This window comes from Vipera berus (genome assembly GCF_964194415.1).
Source record: "Vipera berus genome assembly, chromosome: 6".
NCBI lineage: Eukaryota > Metazoa > Chordata > Lepidosauria > Squamata > Viperidae > Vipera > Vipera berus.
Genome location: NC_138208.1, coordinates 57,034,762 through 57,055,971, shown reverse-complemented (window position 1 = coordinate 57,055,971; position 21,210 = coordinate 57,034,762). Strand labels below are relative to the sequence as shown.

General features: G+C 36.6%; 1 protein-coding gene across 1 annotated transcript in view; it reads left to right on the top strand.

Moving 5' to 3' along the window:
* ANKS1B (ankyrin repeat and sterile alpha motif domain containing 1B) overlaps positions 1 to 21,210 on the top strand; it is a gene marked incomplete at its 5' end in the record, with an annotated part of 314,200 nt that overhangs the window by 270,497 nt on the left and 22,493 nt on the right. Inside the window, 3 exons of the mRNA XM_081331696.1 lie at positions 8,453 to 8,560; positions 10,884 to 11,063; positions 18,075 to 18,149. Coding sequence (XP_081187822.1) covers positions 8,453 to 8,560; positions 10,884 to 11,063; positions 18,075 to 18,149 — 363 coding nt within the window. The remainder of the gene's footprint in view (positions 1 to 8,452; positions 8,561 to 10,883; positions 11,064 to 18,074; positions 18,150 to 21,210) is intronic.

The window sequence follows — 21,210 nt, the reverse complement described above, 5'->3', positions numbered from 1 at the left end:
CCACACACAAATTTTGTACTTTTGTGGCATTGATTTTGCATAATTCCCATACCACACTCATCTTGGGCAGCCAAATTTACCGTATTTTCCGGCGTATAAGACGACCCCCTACATTTTCTGTTAAATTATAGGGTTTGGGCTATACTCGCCGTATAAGACTACCCCTCTTCCAACGCACACCAAATAAAAATTAAAAAACATCAGATTTGATTTTAATATGGTAATTTTAATTCAAATGCTTATGACATGCAGGTACTTAGTAGGAAAACTGTCACTTATAAACATAAGGCTGTTTGTCATCAAACATGTAAACATAAAACAGTGCAAGTGGATTAAACTTAATAATAATAATAATAATAATAATAATAATAATAATAATAATAATAATAATAATAATAATAATATAATAATAATTAGTTGGAAGGGACCTTGGAGGTCATCTAGTCCAACCCCCTGCTAAGGCAGGAAACCCTATACCATTTCAGACAAATGGCTGTCCAGTCTCTTAAAAACTTCCAGTGTTGGAGCATTCACCACTTCTGGAGGCAGGTTGTTCCACTGGTTAGTTGTTCTAACTGTCAGGAAGTTTCTCCTTAGTTCTAGGTTGCTTCTCTCCTTGACTAGTTTCCATCCGTTGCTTCTTGTCCTGCTTTCAGGTGCTTTGGAGAATAGCTTGACTCCCTCTTCTTTGTGGCAGCCCCTGAGATATTGGAACACTGCTATCATGTCACCCCTCACCCTTCTCTTCGTTAAACTACACATACGCAATTCCAGCAACCGTTTCCTATTTTCCTAATTCACTTTTTCACTTTTCCTAATTCACTCTAAAGCTTTCCCTGCGCAGAGCCTTAAGTAACACCAGCTGCCTGCAATTAGTGCAGGTTCGCATCCCACCAGGCTCAAGGTTGACTCAGGCTTCCATCCTTCCCAGGTGTAAGCTGACTTTGTAATAATGCTGCTTGGGGGGGGGGTGAAAGCTCTAATAAGCAGGCATATACATAGAATGAAGGCTATTGCTAAGCACATTGATTTGTGCTTTAAATTGTAAGCCGCCCTGAGTCTTCGGAGAAGGGCGGGATATAAATGGGATTTTTAAAAAAAAGACCAAATGGGAGATCCGCTCCAGGTTTTCCAGCCAGCCCGCCCAGTTCCTGAGTCAAATGTGTCCTTAGAGCTAAGCAGCTGCTCTGGTATTCCCCACCTGCCTTTCAAGTTGCTCTTGCATTTCCCACCTGCCTACAGCTGCTCTTTTACTTTAGAAGGAAAGACGCCCAGACCCTAGCCTGTAAAAAATCACAGACTGCAGCTTCTACTCCAATTGGTCCCGCTTTCCCTGCGCAGACTAAATGGAAGATCCGCTCCAGGTTTTCCAGCCAGCCCTGTCCCTAAAGTTTCAGCACCCGGGGTATAAGACGACCCCTGACTTTTGAGAAGATTTTCATGGGTTAAAAAGTCATCTTATACGCCGGAAACTACGGTATTCTTTTCCTAGGCAAAATGTCTACTTATGAGATTTACAGTACTAAAAGCTCTGGGGAACTTTGAGCCAAGCCATTTCCCCAATTCTAAAAATTGCTTCAACAAACCATTCCCTTGCTTGAATTTGAAGATTTCTAGTATGTTTCAGAGGTAACTGTTATCAGTGAACTGATCTTACGCTTTTTCACACAATTGCCTACGTGACTTTGTTTTGCCAATTGTCAGTATACAGCAAAATCTTGTGTTAGCCCACCTCTATTTCTAGGATTGGGTTGTTTGTTCTCTGATAGAAGAATGCCTGCAAAGTAATAAAGTTACATTACATCAGAACTTTCAGTGAGAATTGGTATGCAGAAGGAATGATATCTTGAGGGCCTTTGAAGGTCTGAGTAAAATTTTCCTCCAAACAGCCAAATACATACAATCTGGACTGAATATTTATTTATTTATTTATTTTATTATATTTATATACCGCCCTTTCCCGAAGGACTCAGGCCGGTTTACAGGGTGATTAAAACAAAAAATACAAAAGTTAAAAACAGTTAAAAAAATTATATCCGTCCCTGAACAAATAAAACCCCAATTAAAATTAAAATTAAAATTCTCAGCCTGGGCCAGAGAGCTCAAAGAGCCAGGTCTTCAGGTCCCAGCGGAATGAACGGAGGTCGGGGGCAGTCCTAAGCTCCACTGGCAGCTGGTTCCAAAGGGCAGGCGCACCCACTGAGAAGGCCCTATCCCTGGGTGTTGTTCGCCGGCAATCTCTTACCGGCGGTACCCTGAGAAGACCCTCCCTGTGGGAGCGCACTGGACGAAGGGAGCTTGATGCCGGCAGCAGGTGTTCCCTCAGATAACCCGGACCCAAGCCATTTAGGGCTTTATAGGTCATCACCAGCACCTTGAATCTCACCTAGAGGGCAACCGGGAGCCAATGCAGCTCGCGGAGTAGAGGTGTTACATGGGAGTATCGGGAAACCCCCATCACAACTCACGCGGCCGCATTCTGCACCAGCTGAAGTCTCCGAGTGGTCCTCAAGGGCAGCCCCATGTAGAGAGCGTTGCAGTAGTCTAAACGGGAGGTCACGAGCGCATGAGTGACTGTGCGTAGGGCATCTCGGTCCAGATAGGGTCGCAACTGGCGCACCAGGCGAACCTGGGCAAAAGCCCCTCTGGTCACGGCTCCTATATGGAGAAGACTGGTAATTTATTTCTCCTTTTTGTGTGAAGTGGATCCTGAGACGACTTTTGCTTCAGGAGATGGGGCATTAACTCTAATGAATCTGTTAGTTGGCTTTGGGAGAGCATTGATTCTTTTTGTATTTGCAGCATTCTGAGGGTGGCAGATATGATGGATTCCACATAGAGCCTTAACATATTTTGGAAAAATTTGCAAGTCGAGAAACAGTAGTGTGGATATTTTTGTTTTTAATGGCAGTTGGTATTTCAGAATTTTTGGAACATTTTAGATTTTTCTTTTTTTCTTTTTTAGATTGAAGTGTCTTCCGTTTCAATGATGCAGGGCTAAAATGATTTGAACAGTTATGTAGTTGGAGTAATAGCTTGTTTGTATGAGTAAAGACAACATTTTCTTTAAGAGGACCTGGACCTGCCCCTGCCCATTTCCCACTGGTGTCTTCTCTGCATGCATGTATAAACCTGTATTAAATAATGCAAATTGGATATGTGCTAACTAGTTTAATAATTGCTCCCTAATTAATGGAGCCCAGCATTAATTTACTTTGCAAACAGAACAATCAATTTAATGTTGCTGTTCATAGGAAAATTATGCATACATAAAATCCTAAGAGGTAATATTGAATACTGAATTAATAACTAAATTACACTGTAAATTTATTGAATCTAATTTATTATTAATCATAGCTCTAACAATGAATTTTAATATTTGTAGTGAATAATTTTGAGCCATTCTACTTTATACTCAGGAAAAGATAATATGAAAAAAATTATAGATGTTATTGATTAATTTTCCTAACTCTTACTTTTGATTATATAATCTTTCCTCATTAATAAATCTGTCAGTCGCCCATAGTGCATCAAAAATGAGTGCATTTTCCTGTTTTTCCCTCTAAAATATATTTTAAAAATATAATTTTCAGTCAGAACACTGATTTTTGTGCACAATAAAAATTAGAACTTTGCCAAATTCTTATTTTTTTAAAAAAAAAATAGTATGTTAGGGGTTGTGAAGTACAGGTTATCTTTATTATTGATGAACTCTTCTTTCCTTATCTTTGACCTATTTTGGATTTGGGTTACACAAAACTGAATGGGAACGTATATTCTCATGTGCATCAAATTTATAAAAGTGAGTTGAGCTATATGGGCACATCCATATGGTTTCATAGAAACAATACTTGTACTGAGGTTATTGCTGTTACATTCTTCCAGGGTATTCATCTTCGTATTCTGCCCTAAGCAATCCAAATGTTTATGACAGATAATTAAACATAGAGCAAACATTTTAGCACAAACACTGGTATAACACGAGGAGTCAAGCAAGACGCAGCTTCTTCCCTTTAGAGGGGACAACAATAGAGTTTCAAGTCCACCTAGTATTTTATTATATAATATGACACTATTTTTGTCTATAATAGCAACAATTTTTATTCAGTATTATAGTGCATTTTTTATAATAAGGTAAAAAGGTAAAGGTTCCCCCGCACATGCGTGCTAGTCGTTTCCGACTCTAGGGGCCGGTGCTCATCTCCGTTTCAAAGCCGAAGAGCCAGCGCTTGTCCGAGGACGTCTCCGTGGTCATGTGGCCGGCATGACTAGATGCCAAAGGCGCGCGGAACGCTGTTACCTTCCCACCGGAGTGGTCCCTATTTTTCTACTTGCATTTTTACGTGCTTTCGAACTGCTAGGTTGGCAGAAGCTGGGACGAGTAACAGGCGCTCACTCTGTTATGCGGCACTCGGGATTCGACCCGCCAAACTGCCGACCTTCCGATCGACAAGCTCAGCGTCCTAACCCACTGAGCCACCGCGTCCCTTATATTTTTTATAATAATATGGACTTAATTGGTCAAATTGTAGCATGAGAAAATGTATTCCCTCCCCCTAAATATTATATCTTTTTAAACAGGCTACCATTATCTCTTATCTAAAAGTAAATTATACAGTTTATTGCTTTTCTCATGTTGGTATATTTTAAATCTTTGACTTTAGGAGAGCAACACGGAGAGGAGAAAATTGAGAAGAGAAATTTGGGGAAAAGTAAATTGACTGTACAACATAAATGTAGTCCTTGACTTATGACCACAATTGAGCCCAACATTTCCATTGCTAAGCAAGACAGTTGTTAAGTAAGTCATGCCCCATTTTACAAGTTTTTTTGTCATGATTGTTAAGCAAAATATTGCAGTTAAGTCAATATTAAGTGAATTTGACTTCCCCCATTGACTTTGCTTGTCAGAAGCCAGTTGGAAAGGTCACAAATGGTGACCACATAACCCCGGTACACTGCAACTGTCATAATTACATGCCAGTTGCTGAGCATGTGAATTTTGATCACGTGACAATAGGGATCCTCCAACGGTCATAAATATGAGAACTGGACATAAATCACTTTTTCCAGTGCTAGTGTAGCTTCGAACAGTCACTAAATGAATGATTGTAAGTCAAGGACTACCTGTACTTGGATTCTGTCATTGATCTGCATACTATTAGACCACATTTAATTCTATTCCTAATTTCTGGGCATGGTCTCCAGATTTATTGCTGCTGGTGATATTTTTCTTGTCTCCTTTAATTGATTATAAACACTTATCAGTTCAGAGTCCGTTAATTTTTCAAGTTGTGAAATTTCTGTTGAAAACTACAAGGTGTTATAATGTTTTCTTAGCTGTTTTCTGTTTTTTGAATGTAACATTTCCGTATTATTTATTACTATCATGTGTTCACCATGTTCTTCTTGAAACTGAACTCTTACAAAACCTTCATTCTTGAGTAGTTTGAATGATATTGTACCATGCAAGATTTTCTTTATTGAATGATATTGTATAATATGTTAATATACCACATTTTCCAGCAGAAATATGATTTATAGATTTGTTTTTCTGTTTTCCTCAAATTTTGGTTATAATTGTCTAGGTATATTTAGAATTTTAGAATTTGTATTTTTCCAGAAATAACTTGGTAACTTTCATTGCATGCTCTTTAGACTGATAACCATATAGATTTAGATTTTATTAGATTTATATACCACCCTTTCCCGAAGGACTCAGGGCGGTTTACAGGGCATTTTAAAATCATACCAATACAAAATACAAAGTTAAAAGACAAATTTAATTCTTTTTTAACTTTTGTACTTTTGTAGTTTTAAGATATGCCCTGTTCACCGCCCTGAGTCCTTCGGGAGAAGGGCGGTATAAAAATTTAATTAAATAAATAAATAATAATAATAATAATAATAATAATAATAATAATAATAATAATAATAATAATAATAATAATAATAATAATAATAAATAAAAGATTAAATTATCCCTGAAAATAAAACCCAGTTAAAATTCTCATCCTGGGTCAGAGAGCTCAAAGAGCCAAGTCTTCAGGTCCCGGCGGAATGAGCATAGGTCAGGGGCAGTCCTGAGCTCCACAGGCAGCTGGTTCCAGATGGTAGGCGCACCCACAGAAAAGGCCCTCCCCCTGGGTGTTATCCGCCGGCAATCTTTTACCGGCGGCACCCTGAGAAGACCCTCTCTCTGCGATGGCACTGGACGAAGGGAGCTTGATGCTGGTAGCAGGTGTTCCCTCAAATATCCCGGACCCAAGCCATTTAGGGCTTTATAGGTCATTACCAGCACCTTGAATCTCACCCGGAGGGCAACTGGAAGCCAATGCAGCTCACGGAGTAGAGGTGTTACATGGGAGTATCGGGAAACCCCCATCACAACTCGTGCGGCCGCATTCTGCACCAGTTGAAGCCTCCGAGTGGTCCTCAAGGGCAGCCCCATGTAGAGAGCGTTGCAGTAGTCTAAACGGGAGGTCACGAGCGCATGAGTGACTGTGCATAGGGCATCTTGGTCCAGGTAGGGTCGCAACTGGCGCACCAGGCGAACCTGGGCAAAAGCTCTCCTGGTCATGGCTCCTATATGATCTTCAAAGTTGAGCTGTGAGTCCAGGAGGACGCCCAAGTTGCGAGCCCTATCAACGGGGGGTAGCACCGTTATACTTACTGGATCATAGAACTAGATATCAGTTAAATAGTCTAGAATAAGGAAGTAATGTTTCATGTGAACAGATCAATCCCAGCTTCTTTTCCTGACTTGTTAAGTGTACTGAACATTCTAGTTTTTTGGGTATGTACCCAAGTCAAATAATAAATTCCTTTTACGTCCTGCCAAAATGTTCAGTATGAATTTTCTTTTTTCTGACCTAGACTGACAGGCATTTTAATTAATTTATATTTAGTATTTTTAATTCATTTTTTAAATTCTCTAATTTTTTATTGCACTGATGTTCTCAATTTCATTTTATCTTGATTTATGTACTTATTATATGTTTTGTTGTTAGCCGCCCTGAGTCCTTCGGGAGATAGGGCGGGATATAAATCCCATCAATAAAATGAATAAATAAATAATAAATAAATTATTTAATTTTAATTTAATTTAATTTAATAATATTTCTATACCGCCCTTCTCCCTGAGGACTCAGGGCGGTGTACAGGGCAAGAATAAAACACAGAAATTTACAAAAACTAAAAGATAATTAAATGCATGCCCGATTAAAATACAATTGATACATAGTAAAAAGCCCCAATAAAAATAATAAAAAACCCCACCAATCCCCCCTCAGGCCAAGCCGGCTTGCTCGAACAAGTATGTTTTCAGATCGCGGCGAAAGGAGCGCAGATCGGGCTCCTTTATAGTCTGTTTTCCTATGAATTCAAGTATATCTTTGATTTTTAGTTATTTTTGACATTCTAGAATATTTTTCAATTATTCTTGAGCTTTACTCTAGATTGATTGATTGAATATGCATCATGAAGTTGATTTTGACTGTCTATGTGGTCACTAGGAGTCAAAAATGATTTGATAGATACTCAAGAGGCAGCTTCATTTTATCATTCCAAGCAATTATCTGTTCTGAACCAGCCAACTACCGGCCTTGTAATAAGGCAAACCCCTATTCAAACAGTAGAGGCTGGAGAGCGTCCAAGGCTGAAAAGCGTCTGCCAAGATTTATTAGTCAATTAACAGAACAAGAAACAAAAACACTGGAACTTGAATCCTCAAGCGGAAGGGTTGCTTTCAGCAACCAGCCCCTCCCCAAACACTCCTTTTATTTAGAGTTCAGGGCGTGGTCTCCCTGTGCCTCCTCCCGAGGAGTCCCACAGCCTTTCTTTGTTTGTTTCTGCTCGACTGCCTCCTGCGTCGGGCGTCCTTGAACAGGGCCAGCTGTGGGTCATCATCCTCCGCACTATCGGGCTCACGCAGCTGAGAAGAGGGCCCCGGCTGAGGGCTCTGCGAAGCCTCCAAGCCATCATCAGCCGGTTCGTCTTCCACACCCTCCTCCTCCCCCTCATCTGAGTCATCCGATACATCTGAGCCGGCTGCCGGACCCACCGGCTGGCCCTGAGTCACAACATTATCATTCTGTTTTATACCCTTCTATATTTTTTCAACTTCTCTTCTTTTGTGAAAATGATCCTAATAGTCCTAAGTACTTATTTATCCAGGTAATAACCTCAAAACTCTGTTGTTACTACTTTGCCTTTCTGACATGGCACATTTTTCAACCTGTTAGCCTTTGTCTCAGTATGTATCTTGGATTTTTCTTGTTTTTCCTGCACTACATTCTGGACCAGAACCTGTTTTTCCATAAGCAGATGTTCTTAAGTATAAATATATGCTGCACTTAAACATTATGGATAATAATCTGGTCGTAGTTTGCTATACATATTTCTATAAAAGGTTCTTAATTGATTTATTATTTTTGAAACATTTATTTTTCAGGTTTTAAAAATAAGCTTGCTTGGCCACAGAAAACGCATTTTGGCCTCATTGGGAGACAGACTTCACGAAGATCCACCTCAGAAACCACCACGTTCTATCACCCTCAGGGTAGGTTCCATCAAATCTTTGTAACATCTGAAGCATACATTGTAAGTCATAGTATCTTCCAACATAGATATTATTTAATAAGTAAATCTACCACTATACAATTATTACATTTGTAAATTTCTGTAAGGGTGCTTGAGCTTTGTGAGATGAGGAGGAAAAATATCAGAATTTGCGCTTTAAAAAAACACCTATTAATTTTATTGCATCCTCATATTTAGCTACTAGAATGCTATATACAGGTAGTCCTTGACTTATGACCACATTTGGGACTGAAATTTCAGTCACAAGTCAAGACACCACATGATTGGACCCAATTTTTCAACTCTTTTTATGTTACTCATTGAGCAAATCATGCAGTCCTAAGCATGAATCACACACTCATTAAGTGAATCATGCAGTCATAAATTGAATCCACTTTCATGAATGGTTTTTTTTCCTGGAAACAGGCAAAAAATAATGAAAAACATCAAAAAAAAAACTCTAGAAACCAGCCAAAATGATTCACAAAATTCAAGCTTTACTATTTTTATTTATTTATTTATTTATTTAAGTGGTAATCCATTGTAAAACTTCGGGTGACTCACAACAACAGTAGAAACAAGACAAAAAATATGCAAACAATAAAACCAAAATCTGGTGCCTCAGTAATTCTTGTCTGATCCATCCATCCCCAGACCAAACCTGGCCTCCAACCTGAGCCTATCCTAGTGCTTGGAAAAGAGCCAGCTCTTTTCCAGTTTATTTCTGAGGTGGTCTCAGAAATAAACTGGCCCCATGCCAGTTTAAAAGTGTTAAATAGCACCTTGACTTGCGTTACGAAAGATACAAGATGACAGTATAGTTCACACAGGGGTGGTAGAAGATGGGCAAATCAAGGGACACCGAACACTGCTTTCACTACTACATTCTGGACCAGTTATAACTTCTGGATTGTATTCAAGGGCGGTTCCATGTAGGGTATGTTACAATAGTCCAATTGGGAAGTCACTAAGCATTAACATAACTACTTAGAATTTTTTGTGCACAGTATTAAATATTCAGTTAAAGTCAAGTCTTCTTTCCTGCCTGAGCAGCGGGTTGGACTAGATGATCTCCAAGGTCCCTTCCAACTTTATTATTATTATTATTAGTAGTAGTTGTAGTAGTAGTAGTAGTAGTAGTACTGTGATCCTTATTTAATATCTATGTACTGCCAAGCCATAAAGCATTATTTTCTTATTTCATTAGCTGATATTTCATGATTACCCTGATATTTTAATATGATTATGTGGTACAAACTTATTAATTATATAAACAATTGTCTGTTATATAAATACAATTTTATTTTTATGGAGATTGGAAAGAGATTTATTTGCTTTTAATTACTACTTCTGTTCAAATAATAAAGAAAGCTATTACAGATTACAGATTACTCTTTCTGCAGTGGTTATAACTATGCAAAAAGGTCATAAGTCACTTTTTTCAGTGCAATTGTAACTTCAGATAGTCACTAAACAAATAGTTGTAAGCCAAGGACTACCTGTATTGGAAGGGTTATTTAGGCATGTGGTCAGTTTTGACCCATGTAGAAAACCAGTTTTAAATATATTCAGTAACATCTCCAGCCTTCACATGTATTGAGATCTCACTGCTTGCCCATAATGACACTGAATCAACTGACAAATCACTTTCATTGGGAGCATTTAAAAACTGATATATTGTTAAACGGAAATTTTACTAGCTGTTCATAAGTGTCTTATTTCATGTCCTACATGCTGTGGCACTATTTGATCTGTGAAAACTCTTCAGGTGCTTGAAGAGCAATCATTGTTATCACTAATAGCTTTATGATTTCCTTCTGGAAAACAGTCTTTTCAGCCATACAGGTAATTCCTTTGTATGTGACTTCTTTTATGTATATAGTTTTGCTAATAATGTCTTATATGTGTAGCTATGGTAATATTTAAAGAAAGATCCTTAAATTCTGTAAGAAGTGAGAATTCAAGTTATTGAATTATCATTGTCAGTTTAAAGTTTATGAATTTCCTATATTTCTAAACACTGGCCAGTAATGGAACTATTGTTTACCCAGAATTGAGTATACCCAGAGTGTTTTTGTTCATGTTATTAATATGAATTGAACAGTGCAGGTGTTCTTGCACATTTAGCTTCAGTAGTGTTTCTCCACCTTGGCAGCTTGAAGATACGTGGACAATGTGCTGGCTGGGGAATTCTGGGAGTTGAAGTCCACATATCTTCAAGCTACCAAGGTTGAGAAACACTGTGCTAGAGTATTGACAATAGTGTTTATTTCATGTTTCCACTTTCTTTCTATTTGATGTAGGAACCCAGTGGTAATCACACTCCTCCCCAGTTGTCTCCTTCACTCAGCCAAAGCACTTACACTACTGGTGGTTCCCTGGATATACCACACATGATCATGCAGGGAGATGCAAGGAGAAGAAGAAATGACAGCTATTTTGATGATATTCCTCGGTCAAAACTGGAAAGACAAATGGCACAGGTAAAGTTGGAAAATTCCATGTTCATTAGAAAGGTATTTTTAAACATTTGTTTCTCTAGCATTATCTTTCAGAAATTGGTGTTTGATTTTTCAGCTGAATTTGCTTCTTGTTTTTTTTTATTTTTTTAATCCTTTTAATTCTTTTCAGACAAGTACACTTTCCCCTACCAGTGCTTTATAGAATTCTGTAAACTTACAGTTATTTGTATCTGGGATATGTGAATAAAATGAATGTGTAAAATGAAAACTAAATCTGCTTGCTTTTGAATAATAGAACTACTTTCTGTTGTTCATGATGCAAAACCTATTTCTCCTTTGTCTGAATGATACAGTTAGGCTATCTGATAACTCACAGGTCTGCAACCCGCGGCTCCGGAGCCGCATGCGGCTCTTTCAGCCATCTCCTGCGGCTCCCAGTCCTCTGCCATGTGCAGTCCAAAAAAAAAAGTGGGACTGAAAAAGTTCAACCAATCAATTCAAATATGCAGGGTAGGTGCATATCTCGCCTTGGCTCCACTCTTCAGTCAAACCCTGTTCTGCGCATGCGTGCATGTACACGCATGTGCACACCTTTTTTGCGGCTCCCAGTTTTTCCTTTTGTGAGGGAACCGGTTCCGAGTGGCTCTTTCACTGTTTCAGGTTGCTGACCCCTGTGATAACTGCTAGTCTGGAAACAAGTCAGAGGCGCAACAACATGGTTCATTCAGTAAGCCATATCCTCTTCCACACTGCCTTCCCCTCTGGTTTTGCTCTTCCCATTGATATTTCAACACTCCCTGAATATTTCACTGACCCATTTTGCTTTGTTTTCATTCTTCTTTTCTTCCTTGAGATAGTGGTAGTTAATAGTGATGTGTGGTGGTGATTATCATGATGATTTATTCTGATTCAAACATACAATATGTTTCACTCTTCTATGTATAATGTAGTTTTTACTACCTAAGGAGAATAAAAGTTATTATAGAATACAGTATTGTTCTTCTCTGTGAAATAATTTAGATCATATAAATCATCTAAAATGCTCTAGCCCAAACAGATTTCACAAGCTGTAGAATGAACCTGTTCTTTGCTGCCTACATGACTTTTGTATTCAGGAATGCATATCACAGAATACTCTACTTATAATAGAGAGATGGACTTCTTTAAATTTGTCTGAGTATGCTGTGGTTATCAAGGAAAGGGAAATATTTTCTTGACATAGGAAAAGACTTTTAAGACCTGTGAAATAGACTAGTACAGCTGAAAATCACTTGGGACATATAGTGACCATATCTTATGAATTTCTTGTGAATTGTTGGAACTAAATGAAGTTCAGAATTTTTGATTGTTGAGGCTATGTAGGGAACCTGTGATAGCTTTTGTATTTTTTAAAAATCAATATTTTTAAAAAGATGGAAATAATTTCTCAATTAGTTTTTTTTAATTTAAACTATTTTTTTAATAATTTGGATAAAAAATTTACAATGGACAGCCAGCAGAAGTGTAGCCAACTTCAAAAATAAAATCCCATCATCCTAAGGGAACTGCTAAGCTTTCATAAGACATAGGTTTAGTTAAGAATATTGTGTTTCAGTAAATTTGTTCCTTATCAATTCATCAGCTCTGAAAATCTATTCAGTTCTGGAATATTTCCATTATTTTTGCATTTACTGTAGTTTTACTATTTAGCAAATTTACAGCTAATTTGTAAAATTCCACCTTTGCCAGGGGAAATGTTTTTTTGATAGAAATATTTTTATAAGGGATATAAGAGAAAATTCTTCTTTATTGCTGAGCTTTTGTCGACAAGCTGTTGACATCATCAGAGCAAGGGCTGAATGATAAGGGAGTCAGTACATACACTTGCTCTGATGATGTCAACAGCTTGTTGACGAAAGCTCAGCAATAAAGAAGAATTTTCTCTTATATCCCGGAGTTCATCGTTCTTATTTTTACTAACTTCAAATGTCTACACCTGGGATTCCAGTTTTTAAATTTATTTTATATATATATATATGTAACATATAAATATTTTCTAGTCTTAAACTAGACATGATTAGTCCATTAATGACAGTAAAGCAAACATATACGGTATATGATCAAAAATGTTCAAGATTTCAATCTAAATGATAGTATACTTGAGTTCCTATTTGCAAAACTGCCTTTGGATTATGTAAGTTATTCTCTGGTGGTGCATAGAATGACAGATGTCCTATCATGAACCATATTGTAGCCATTCGAAACTATGAACACCTTAAACAAATGTGAAGACAGTTGAGGTCACAAAGTTTGATGGTAACTTGACTTGACATCCAATGTTTGTTCAAGTAAACTTTGCTGTGACCCTAACATTGATTCTATTGTCTTTTATCTCTCAGTTTTCAAAAGAACAGTTTATTTTCTCCTGCTGAATTGGATTTTCTTTTTACTAACTAGCTGAAAGTACTGGAAGAATCTGTCTAGAATATAAGACAGCTTTAAAAACTGCAGAGAAAATACATTATTAAAAATGCTTACTTTAAAAGAACAGCAGTTAAAAGAGTTTGAATATGATATGGACATGACTTTTAAAGCCCTCCGGGATATTTTTTGTATCCAAAAGACAGATTAGTTAGAAGTAATTTAAAAATTATTCATATATTAAAAGAAAATACTTTTCTTGTCATGTGAAGGTGTCAGTGTATAAATATTGATTTTATGAAGATGATGTTATCCATTCCATTGTGTCTGACTCTTGGCAATTCTATGGGGCAGTTTGATGGACCAGGTCTCTCCACATCTTCTAGTTTTGCAAAGCTTATTTGAGTTTTTCTATTCTCTGACTGGTCTCAGCTTTGATGGTATCCAGTCCTCGTGTTCTTAGGCGGCCTGGTTTCCTATTACTGCTAACTCTTCCCAATGTAATTGCTTTCTTCAGTGAATTCCCCTGCATGACATGGCCAAAATAAGTGATTTTATACCATAATAAAATTCTCAAGAATAATATTTTTGTCCCATTGTCTTGGCAAATTAACAATTTAGGGAGACCTGTTTGCAATGTAGAGGTTTTGTTATTATTTTCTTTGTTATAACTTAGAATGAAAAACAGATCCATCCATAAGTATTCACAACAATGTTACTTTTTGCTAAGCTTGAAAAGGCAAAGATAGACAAGTCAAACTCGCGACATCTCGAAGCTTTTTCGCCATTGCCGGCAATGGGATGGGCGTGGTTTCTTCATGATGCATCCGGCCCGTGGGCCAGCAGTTTGACACCCCTGTTCTAAGATGTGGAAAAAAAATCATATCTCCTTCATATTCCTGACTTGTATCAGATGGATTTATGCTAATTGATATAACTGGCCAGATATGAGGAAGCTCTTGATTTCGTATGTTGAATGCTGTCTATTTTTTTTAATACCAATAACATGATCTTATATGGTCTCTGTATTTTTTAAAAACATTGTTCAGGTTGCAGGCATCACTCTGAATCCTGTGGATTTGACACAGTGAACTTCTGTAGTTAAAATAATCCCTTTTCGTCTTAATCCAAGAATTTATTTTATGAATTTGTAGAATTTTGTTTGACAAGTGCCAGAGAAGAAATATAATATATGTTGTTTAGGATTAGAATTACAAAGTTATGCATAAGTAGCATATGGCTGCACAAGAATTCATAAACTCATTCTCCTAAAGTCTATTATTTTATAGTTCTCTACATATTAAATTATTGAATGAAAACAAAGCTAAAAACTTTTCTGACTTGCATTTAATCCACAGGGAGTTCATGGCACTATAAGGGGTAGTTTTTTTTTAATGTTCAATTTAGCTACATATCTGGGACATCCATCCAAATACTATCTAGTTATGGCACTGCTTAGAAGTTTGAGATCAGCAAAGAACAGGTGTTGCTTTCTACTGAACTGATGATTTAATATATCAGCACTTAGTTTATCAGTCTTGAAGTAAGTTGAAATTTTATCCTGCTCAAGACCAAATACAAAGTATAAACTATAATTTATGGAACTAAGCTTTTTTCCTATTAAAGATTATATTCAAGCTATCCAAAAACTTGATTTTTTTTAACCTGGAAACTAGCTGCTCCTAATTTTAAGAATATATTTGACAAGTTGGCATTTATTATTCCTTCATTTAATTTTTTTAATATTATTTTCTAGGTCACTTTTTAACTTAGTTATAAATACTTGGAAATCAGAACAATTTTTACATACAGAAAATATTGCTATACTGATACATTCCCTTGATTATTTTATTCTTCAGTTTTTATTTAGATATTAAATACCTAATAGAGCCATCCAATTCAGTAGTCATTATTTTCAACTCCTTTTTGTCTTAGCTGATTTCTAACTCTTCTGGTTCTCTATTTACAAAATACAACAGCACACTAACAGATTTTGAAAGAAGATATTGTAATATATGCTTTGTCTTTTGCAGTATTTTGCAGCTGAAACAATAATTTTAGAAGTACAATAATTTTAGAAGTAAACTGGCATTGCTAGGTTGTCTCTTGTTTTCCTTCTAAGTTCAAGAAGCTAAAGAAAGAAATTATGCATAATCTAGAGCCTCATTTTCAGAGGAGATATCTAGGTCAAAACAGAGAGGCTATGCATAAGTATTTACAGAGTCTGTTGTTACCAAAATAACAGCTGTGGAATGCTTAAAATGGGTGAAGTATCCGCAACATGGGAGGGTGGCAGATTCTGACCTCCCAGGCTACAATATCAGTAAATTGTGTATATTCAAACTCTGAAACCCTCTCTCATCCTGAAGCAAAAGGATAAAAATTATGCTTTACTCAACATAGGACACACCCTGTCCTTCTCTCCAGTTTTTAATTGTGTTTATAAAACAGGCATTTAAAGTGTTTTCACATATTTCACATATTTTTCATTTTGGACCAGAGTTCCTTGGATGCTGTTGCCCTGATTATGCCTAGAGAATACAATTCACTTTTGGCACTTGTATGCAAAGCTACCTTGGGTGCTGCTTCAATATAGTGTTCCTTACCAATAGAAATAGCAAGTGTTAAACCCTTTTTCATCCATAGTTTAGTTTTTCTTATGCAAAATTCTCGTATCTAGTAATTGAAACATTACAAGACAGAGAACTAATTAAGGAGTAAAATAAACCCCTGGGCATGAGTGTTGTCAGAGTAAGTTATTTTCAGAATCCTACTAGATCTTCTTTAGGAACATTTCAAATCTCTTATTTATTTATTTTTGGAAAAAGAATCTGATAATGCTAAAAGTAGCAAACAGCTGTCTGAAAGGCAATTGAATTTTTTTATTAGAGGTAGAATCTGAAATGCCTTTTTTGTGATGATCTAGCTACCATGTCTCCATGCTACCTTTGTTGTGTGACCCCCATAACTAGCTATGAGTATTGAAATTGGGCTAATAGGGCATTTGCACTTAACATTTTGTGTTATTTCAAACACTGAGAAACTATGTGATTCTGCAAGCCATCAGTCCTTCTGAAGCAGTCCCCTTGCACATTATAAAGTACAAATTTAGGCTATGCTTTCAGCAGATTTATTCCTTGAGGAGAACTGCTGAATCTTGTACGTTTATCTACTTTTTGTCCACAGACTTTTTCTGCCTTGTTATTTTTTTCCTCCATACTCAGAAGGCCTCTAGCCTATTCCAAACTTTGCCCAGATTAAAATCCAGATAACGCTTGATACCCTTGCTCTTCATTTTCCAAAACGTATTGAAGAAGCAACCACTTCACAACCTTACCAAATTACATATAATGCAATACTTAATTGCCAGTTACCTGATTTGTGTAACTGGTAAACGGTTTGGACTGTTCGGTGGTGATGTTCCTGTTTTGCTGAATAATAATAACTACTTGATTGTGATACAAATTATTAATATTGAATTGTAGGATTCTTTCAGAGAAAGCCAGTCTCCAACATCAGAATTTTAGTAATGATATAATTTATCAGTGAAAGGAGCTCAGATTTCAAAGACGAAAATGCATTTTAGGTGGGATACTGTATTCTCACAGGAAGCTGTGTCTGTTTGAAATCTAGGCTTTATTTAAATACCAGTATTATATTTGTGCTCTTTGTCTTAACTGATGGCTGTGCTCTGCACACTGTGGTTGAGTTATTGATGTATTAATTGCTAGCTACATCCAAAGAATGCAGTTGCATTTCTCATCTGTTTAAGGCCTTTCATTGTTGCCCACTCAGGAGACTGCAGGTAGCTACTATATCTGGTGCTTTAAATGCTTGGCTACTATGAACTATTATCTTGGACTCAGTTGTGGTCTCCAAATAAGGAAAAATACATCAGGAGCTGCTGTCTGATGATAGAAAATGATTTTCTGTTCTTTTTGACACAGTTACTGCACTGGGATCTTTCCTGACTGGCTGTAATTATACTTTCAACAAATTGTAGCATTTGAAGTGTTATTTTACAACTATGAGTGCAGTTTTTGCTGCTAATTATTGCAACAGATAAGGTGTGGTGATCTATTCCAAAGAGCTCTCCTCCCTTTTGGTGACTTCACAATTAAAACAGCTGAAGTTTTGCTTGTTGTACTGCACTCAATATCCCAAATGTTAATGCCTTTTGCTCAGCCGTGACATTTGTTTGATAATTTATTTGATGATTTAAGTCCTTCCTTCCTTCCTTCCTTCCTTCCTTCCTTCCTTCCTTCCTTCCTTCCTTCCTTCCTTCCTTCCTTCCTTCCTTCCTTCCTTCCTTTATATTGGAAAACTGTTCAGCTACAGAATAGAAATTAAAAACTGGAATATGACAGGAAAACTGGATTTCTCTGCAGTGAAAGCTTTAATCCATAATCGGAATAATTTCATTGTTCTGAACTGGATTATGCTGTATTTTCATGTTCTGTAATTGTTTTAACAGCAATTACATTAAAAATATTGACAACTCCAATAAAATAAAGTTCTTTCTTTTAATTTTTTGCAATTACATTTTATGCTCTGTGCAATGTTTTAATTCTTCTTTTGTTTAAGGGATTATTATAATTTACAAGATGAGATACAGTTTTCTATTTATATTAGCAGTCTTCTGTCTGTGAAATATGGACCAACCAGAATGCAGGATATCCTTACTCAGCAGTCCATCAGGTTCATAATGTAAGATATGTTAATAAATGGTTATGTTGTCACTGCATTGCTGTTCATTGTGCTGTTTTGTTGTTGACATAGGTGCGTTGCTTTTTGGAATTCAGCAGGCAGTGTGTATTTCTAGTAATTTCCAGGATTCTGTTATATATTTGTTTTTCACAATGTGCAATTAACATGTTTGAAAGATGAGGATATAACTGGATACAATTTTTAGTGCTGCAGTGTGCAATGTCTGATTTCCCCCCCCCCCCCAATTCTTTTATCTGTATTTCAATTTTTGTTTCAGGTAGAGTTATCTTTGTTCACCTTTAAAGACAACAGGTTTAAACTGCATACATTCTGCAATTTGACACTATTATGTGCCTTGGTTGTTTACCACCCAGAATAGTCCCCTTTCTAGTCTGTCAAGACTTTTTCTCCAAATGCCAAAAATAGTTACCACAGTGTACTTCATAGTACATATTTACTTTTAAATGGCTGGCATTCAGATTTATAAAAGAAATTGTCTTGAAGCAATATCAGACTCTCTTGAGATATATATTGTATGTCAGCCTTAAGACTGTCCCTGTGAGCTGCAACTGGTCCCTGTTACCCATCTTAAAATTTCCTTATTTATGTGCAAATAAGGTACCAGATCTTCTGGTCATACACATACACTTTTTCCAATGGAAATATATTAGTATAATGAGACAAAACGTGGAAATAACTTCTCATTATAACCTAAATCTAGTTTTGCAAAAGGCGGAAAATTATCCTGTAAATATCTGTCCATTTTTACAGCCACAGTACATTACTTCTCATTTAACACTACCAATATTGACTGTTCATAGTATGAAAATAAATTTTATTATATGATATTTATTAATGCGAAGAATTAAAGATAACTTGTTTAGTACAGGTAGTTCTTAACTTACAACAGTTTGCTTAATGACCATTCAAAGTAACAACAGCACTGAAAAAAGTGACTTATGACTATTTTTTCACACTTACGACCATTGCAGCCTCCCCCATGGTCACAGAATAAAAATTCAGACTCTTGGCAACTTACTCATATTTATGATGGTTGCAGTGTTCTGAGGTCATGTGATCAACTTTTGTGACCTGATCAATAAAGTTGATGGGAAAGCCAAATTCACTTAACAACTGTATTACTAACTTAGCAACAGTAGCGATTCACTTAACAACTGTGGTGAGAAAGGTCATAAAATGGGACAAAATTCACTTAACTGACTCGCTTAGCCACAGAAAGTTTGGGCTCAACTGTGGTTGTACATTGAGGACTACCTGTATTAAAATTGAAAAGAAAGGGCAATGCTATCAGAATTGATTCCTACATTTGCTTCCTTGTCCCAATAAAGAATTTAGGTTGGAGAAGGAAAGACCAGAAAGTAAAACAGATGTTATATTCAGTATCTTATTTTTTCACTGTCAAAGTGTGAAGTAGGAGGCATCCATATTTTATTTTATTTATTGAAAAGAAAATGGGAATGTCAGTGACTGAGCTATTTTGAGAGCCATAGCACAGAATAAGAGATTCTACATCTAATAGATTCATGGCTCCCCAACAGATCAGAGTTTCTAACACAATTCAGGTGGAATAATATAAATTGGCATCAGTAGAATGGATTTTTCCTGGATAGCCAAGGAACTTCTAATATCATAATTAATTCTTGTCCTCTTAGTGATACCTTCTTCTTCTAGAAGATAATCATTCTTCAAATACCTATCAGCATTGAGAGGACTTTAGGATTGTTGCTAAATAAATGTAGGTTTAAAATTAATATGAATTTCGATCTTTTTGCTATAAATATAAAATGGTATCCTCCCCCTGCTCATCTTTCTCCCTCCGCCCCATCTTTTAGTTATAGCTGATATAGTATTTTACTCTTATTGTATGAATGTTTATGTATTTTTTAACATTGTAAGCCACCCATAGTCACCTAGTGGTGAGAAGGGCAGCAAACAAATTAAATAAATACATAAATAACCTTAAAAATGTAGCATTTTAATAGGGCTGTGTAGACTGTCCATATCTACAGTATATACTATGTGACAGGTACTGGATTTCTTTTACTTTGCTATACTGTCACTTTTTAGTTCTTGAAATGGAAACTATGAATATCGTTCTTGTAATACCTGAATAATAATTTCCCCCTTGTATCTGCTTGTAGTTATGCAGCTTATCTGCAATAAAAATCTAAGTCATGGCTATACAGCTGGCTATAAATGAACAAGGAAAAGTTCAGTGAAAAAGAGGACCATTATTTTATAGGACTCTGGGCTACCTGCCTTGCTCTGTGGCTGACTCAGGGAGGACTACAGTAGAGAGAGAAGCCTTTCCATCTCTGATTTTGGATTTTTAAACTTTCAAAATACAGCCTTGAAAAGTTATTCCGGTAAAAGTATCCCGAAGCTGCGCTTTTTCACGAGACAACTGGAGTTTAAACATGCAGACATTTCTGCATTTAAAAGACAAAGGCCACTCTTTCAAAGACAACAAAGTCCACATTTTGGATAGAGAGGACCACTGGTTTGAAAGGGGTCAAAGAGGCCATCTATGTCAAAACAGAGGGGGATGGATACAACATTATCTATCTCCAGTCTACAACACAGTCCTTTCAGCAGTTCCAAGAAAAGGCTCCACATCCATTTGCACTACTCAGGTGACCCTGAGGACACAGACAAACCTCCAGATGGCCTCAACGACTCTCTAAAAGAACGCAAATGACCAGCTGTCTGCAAGAAGTATAAGTCCTTCCATTCCCCATCATCCAGTCAGAGCTGAAGAAGCTTCTTGGATGAAAAGTAAAACATCTTCAAAGAAAAACAACGAACTCCAGTTACCTTGTGAAAAAGCACCTTTGGGATAACTATGACCTGGATGACTGAGAATCTCCATAGACCTTCCAGTAAAAGCAAAAACAAAACCTCTGAATGCAATCGTATTTCTTTGAGTGACATTAATAAGATTATTAAAGCAAATAGAAAACACTGTACAATTGCATCTTTTATACTTGATAATATTAAATTGCCGTTTCTGTAAACAATTCTAATTTTCCCCTAAACTCCA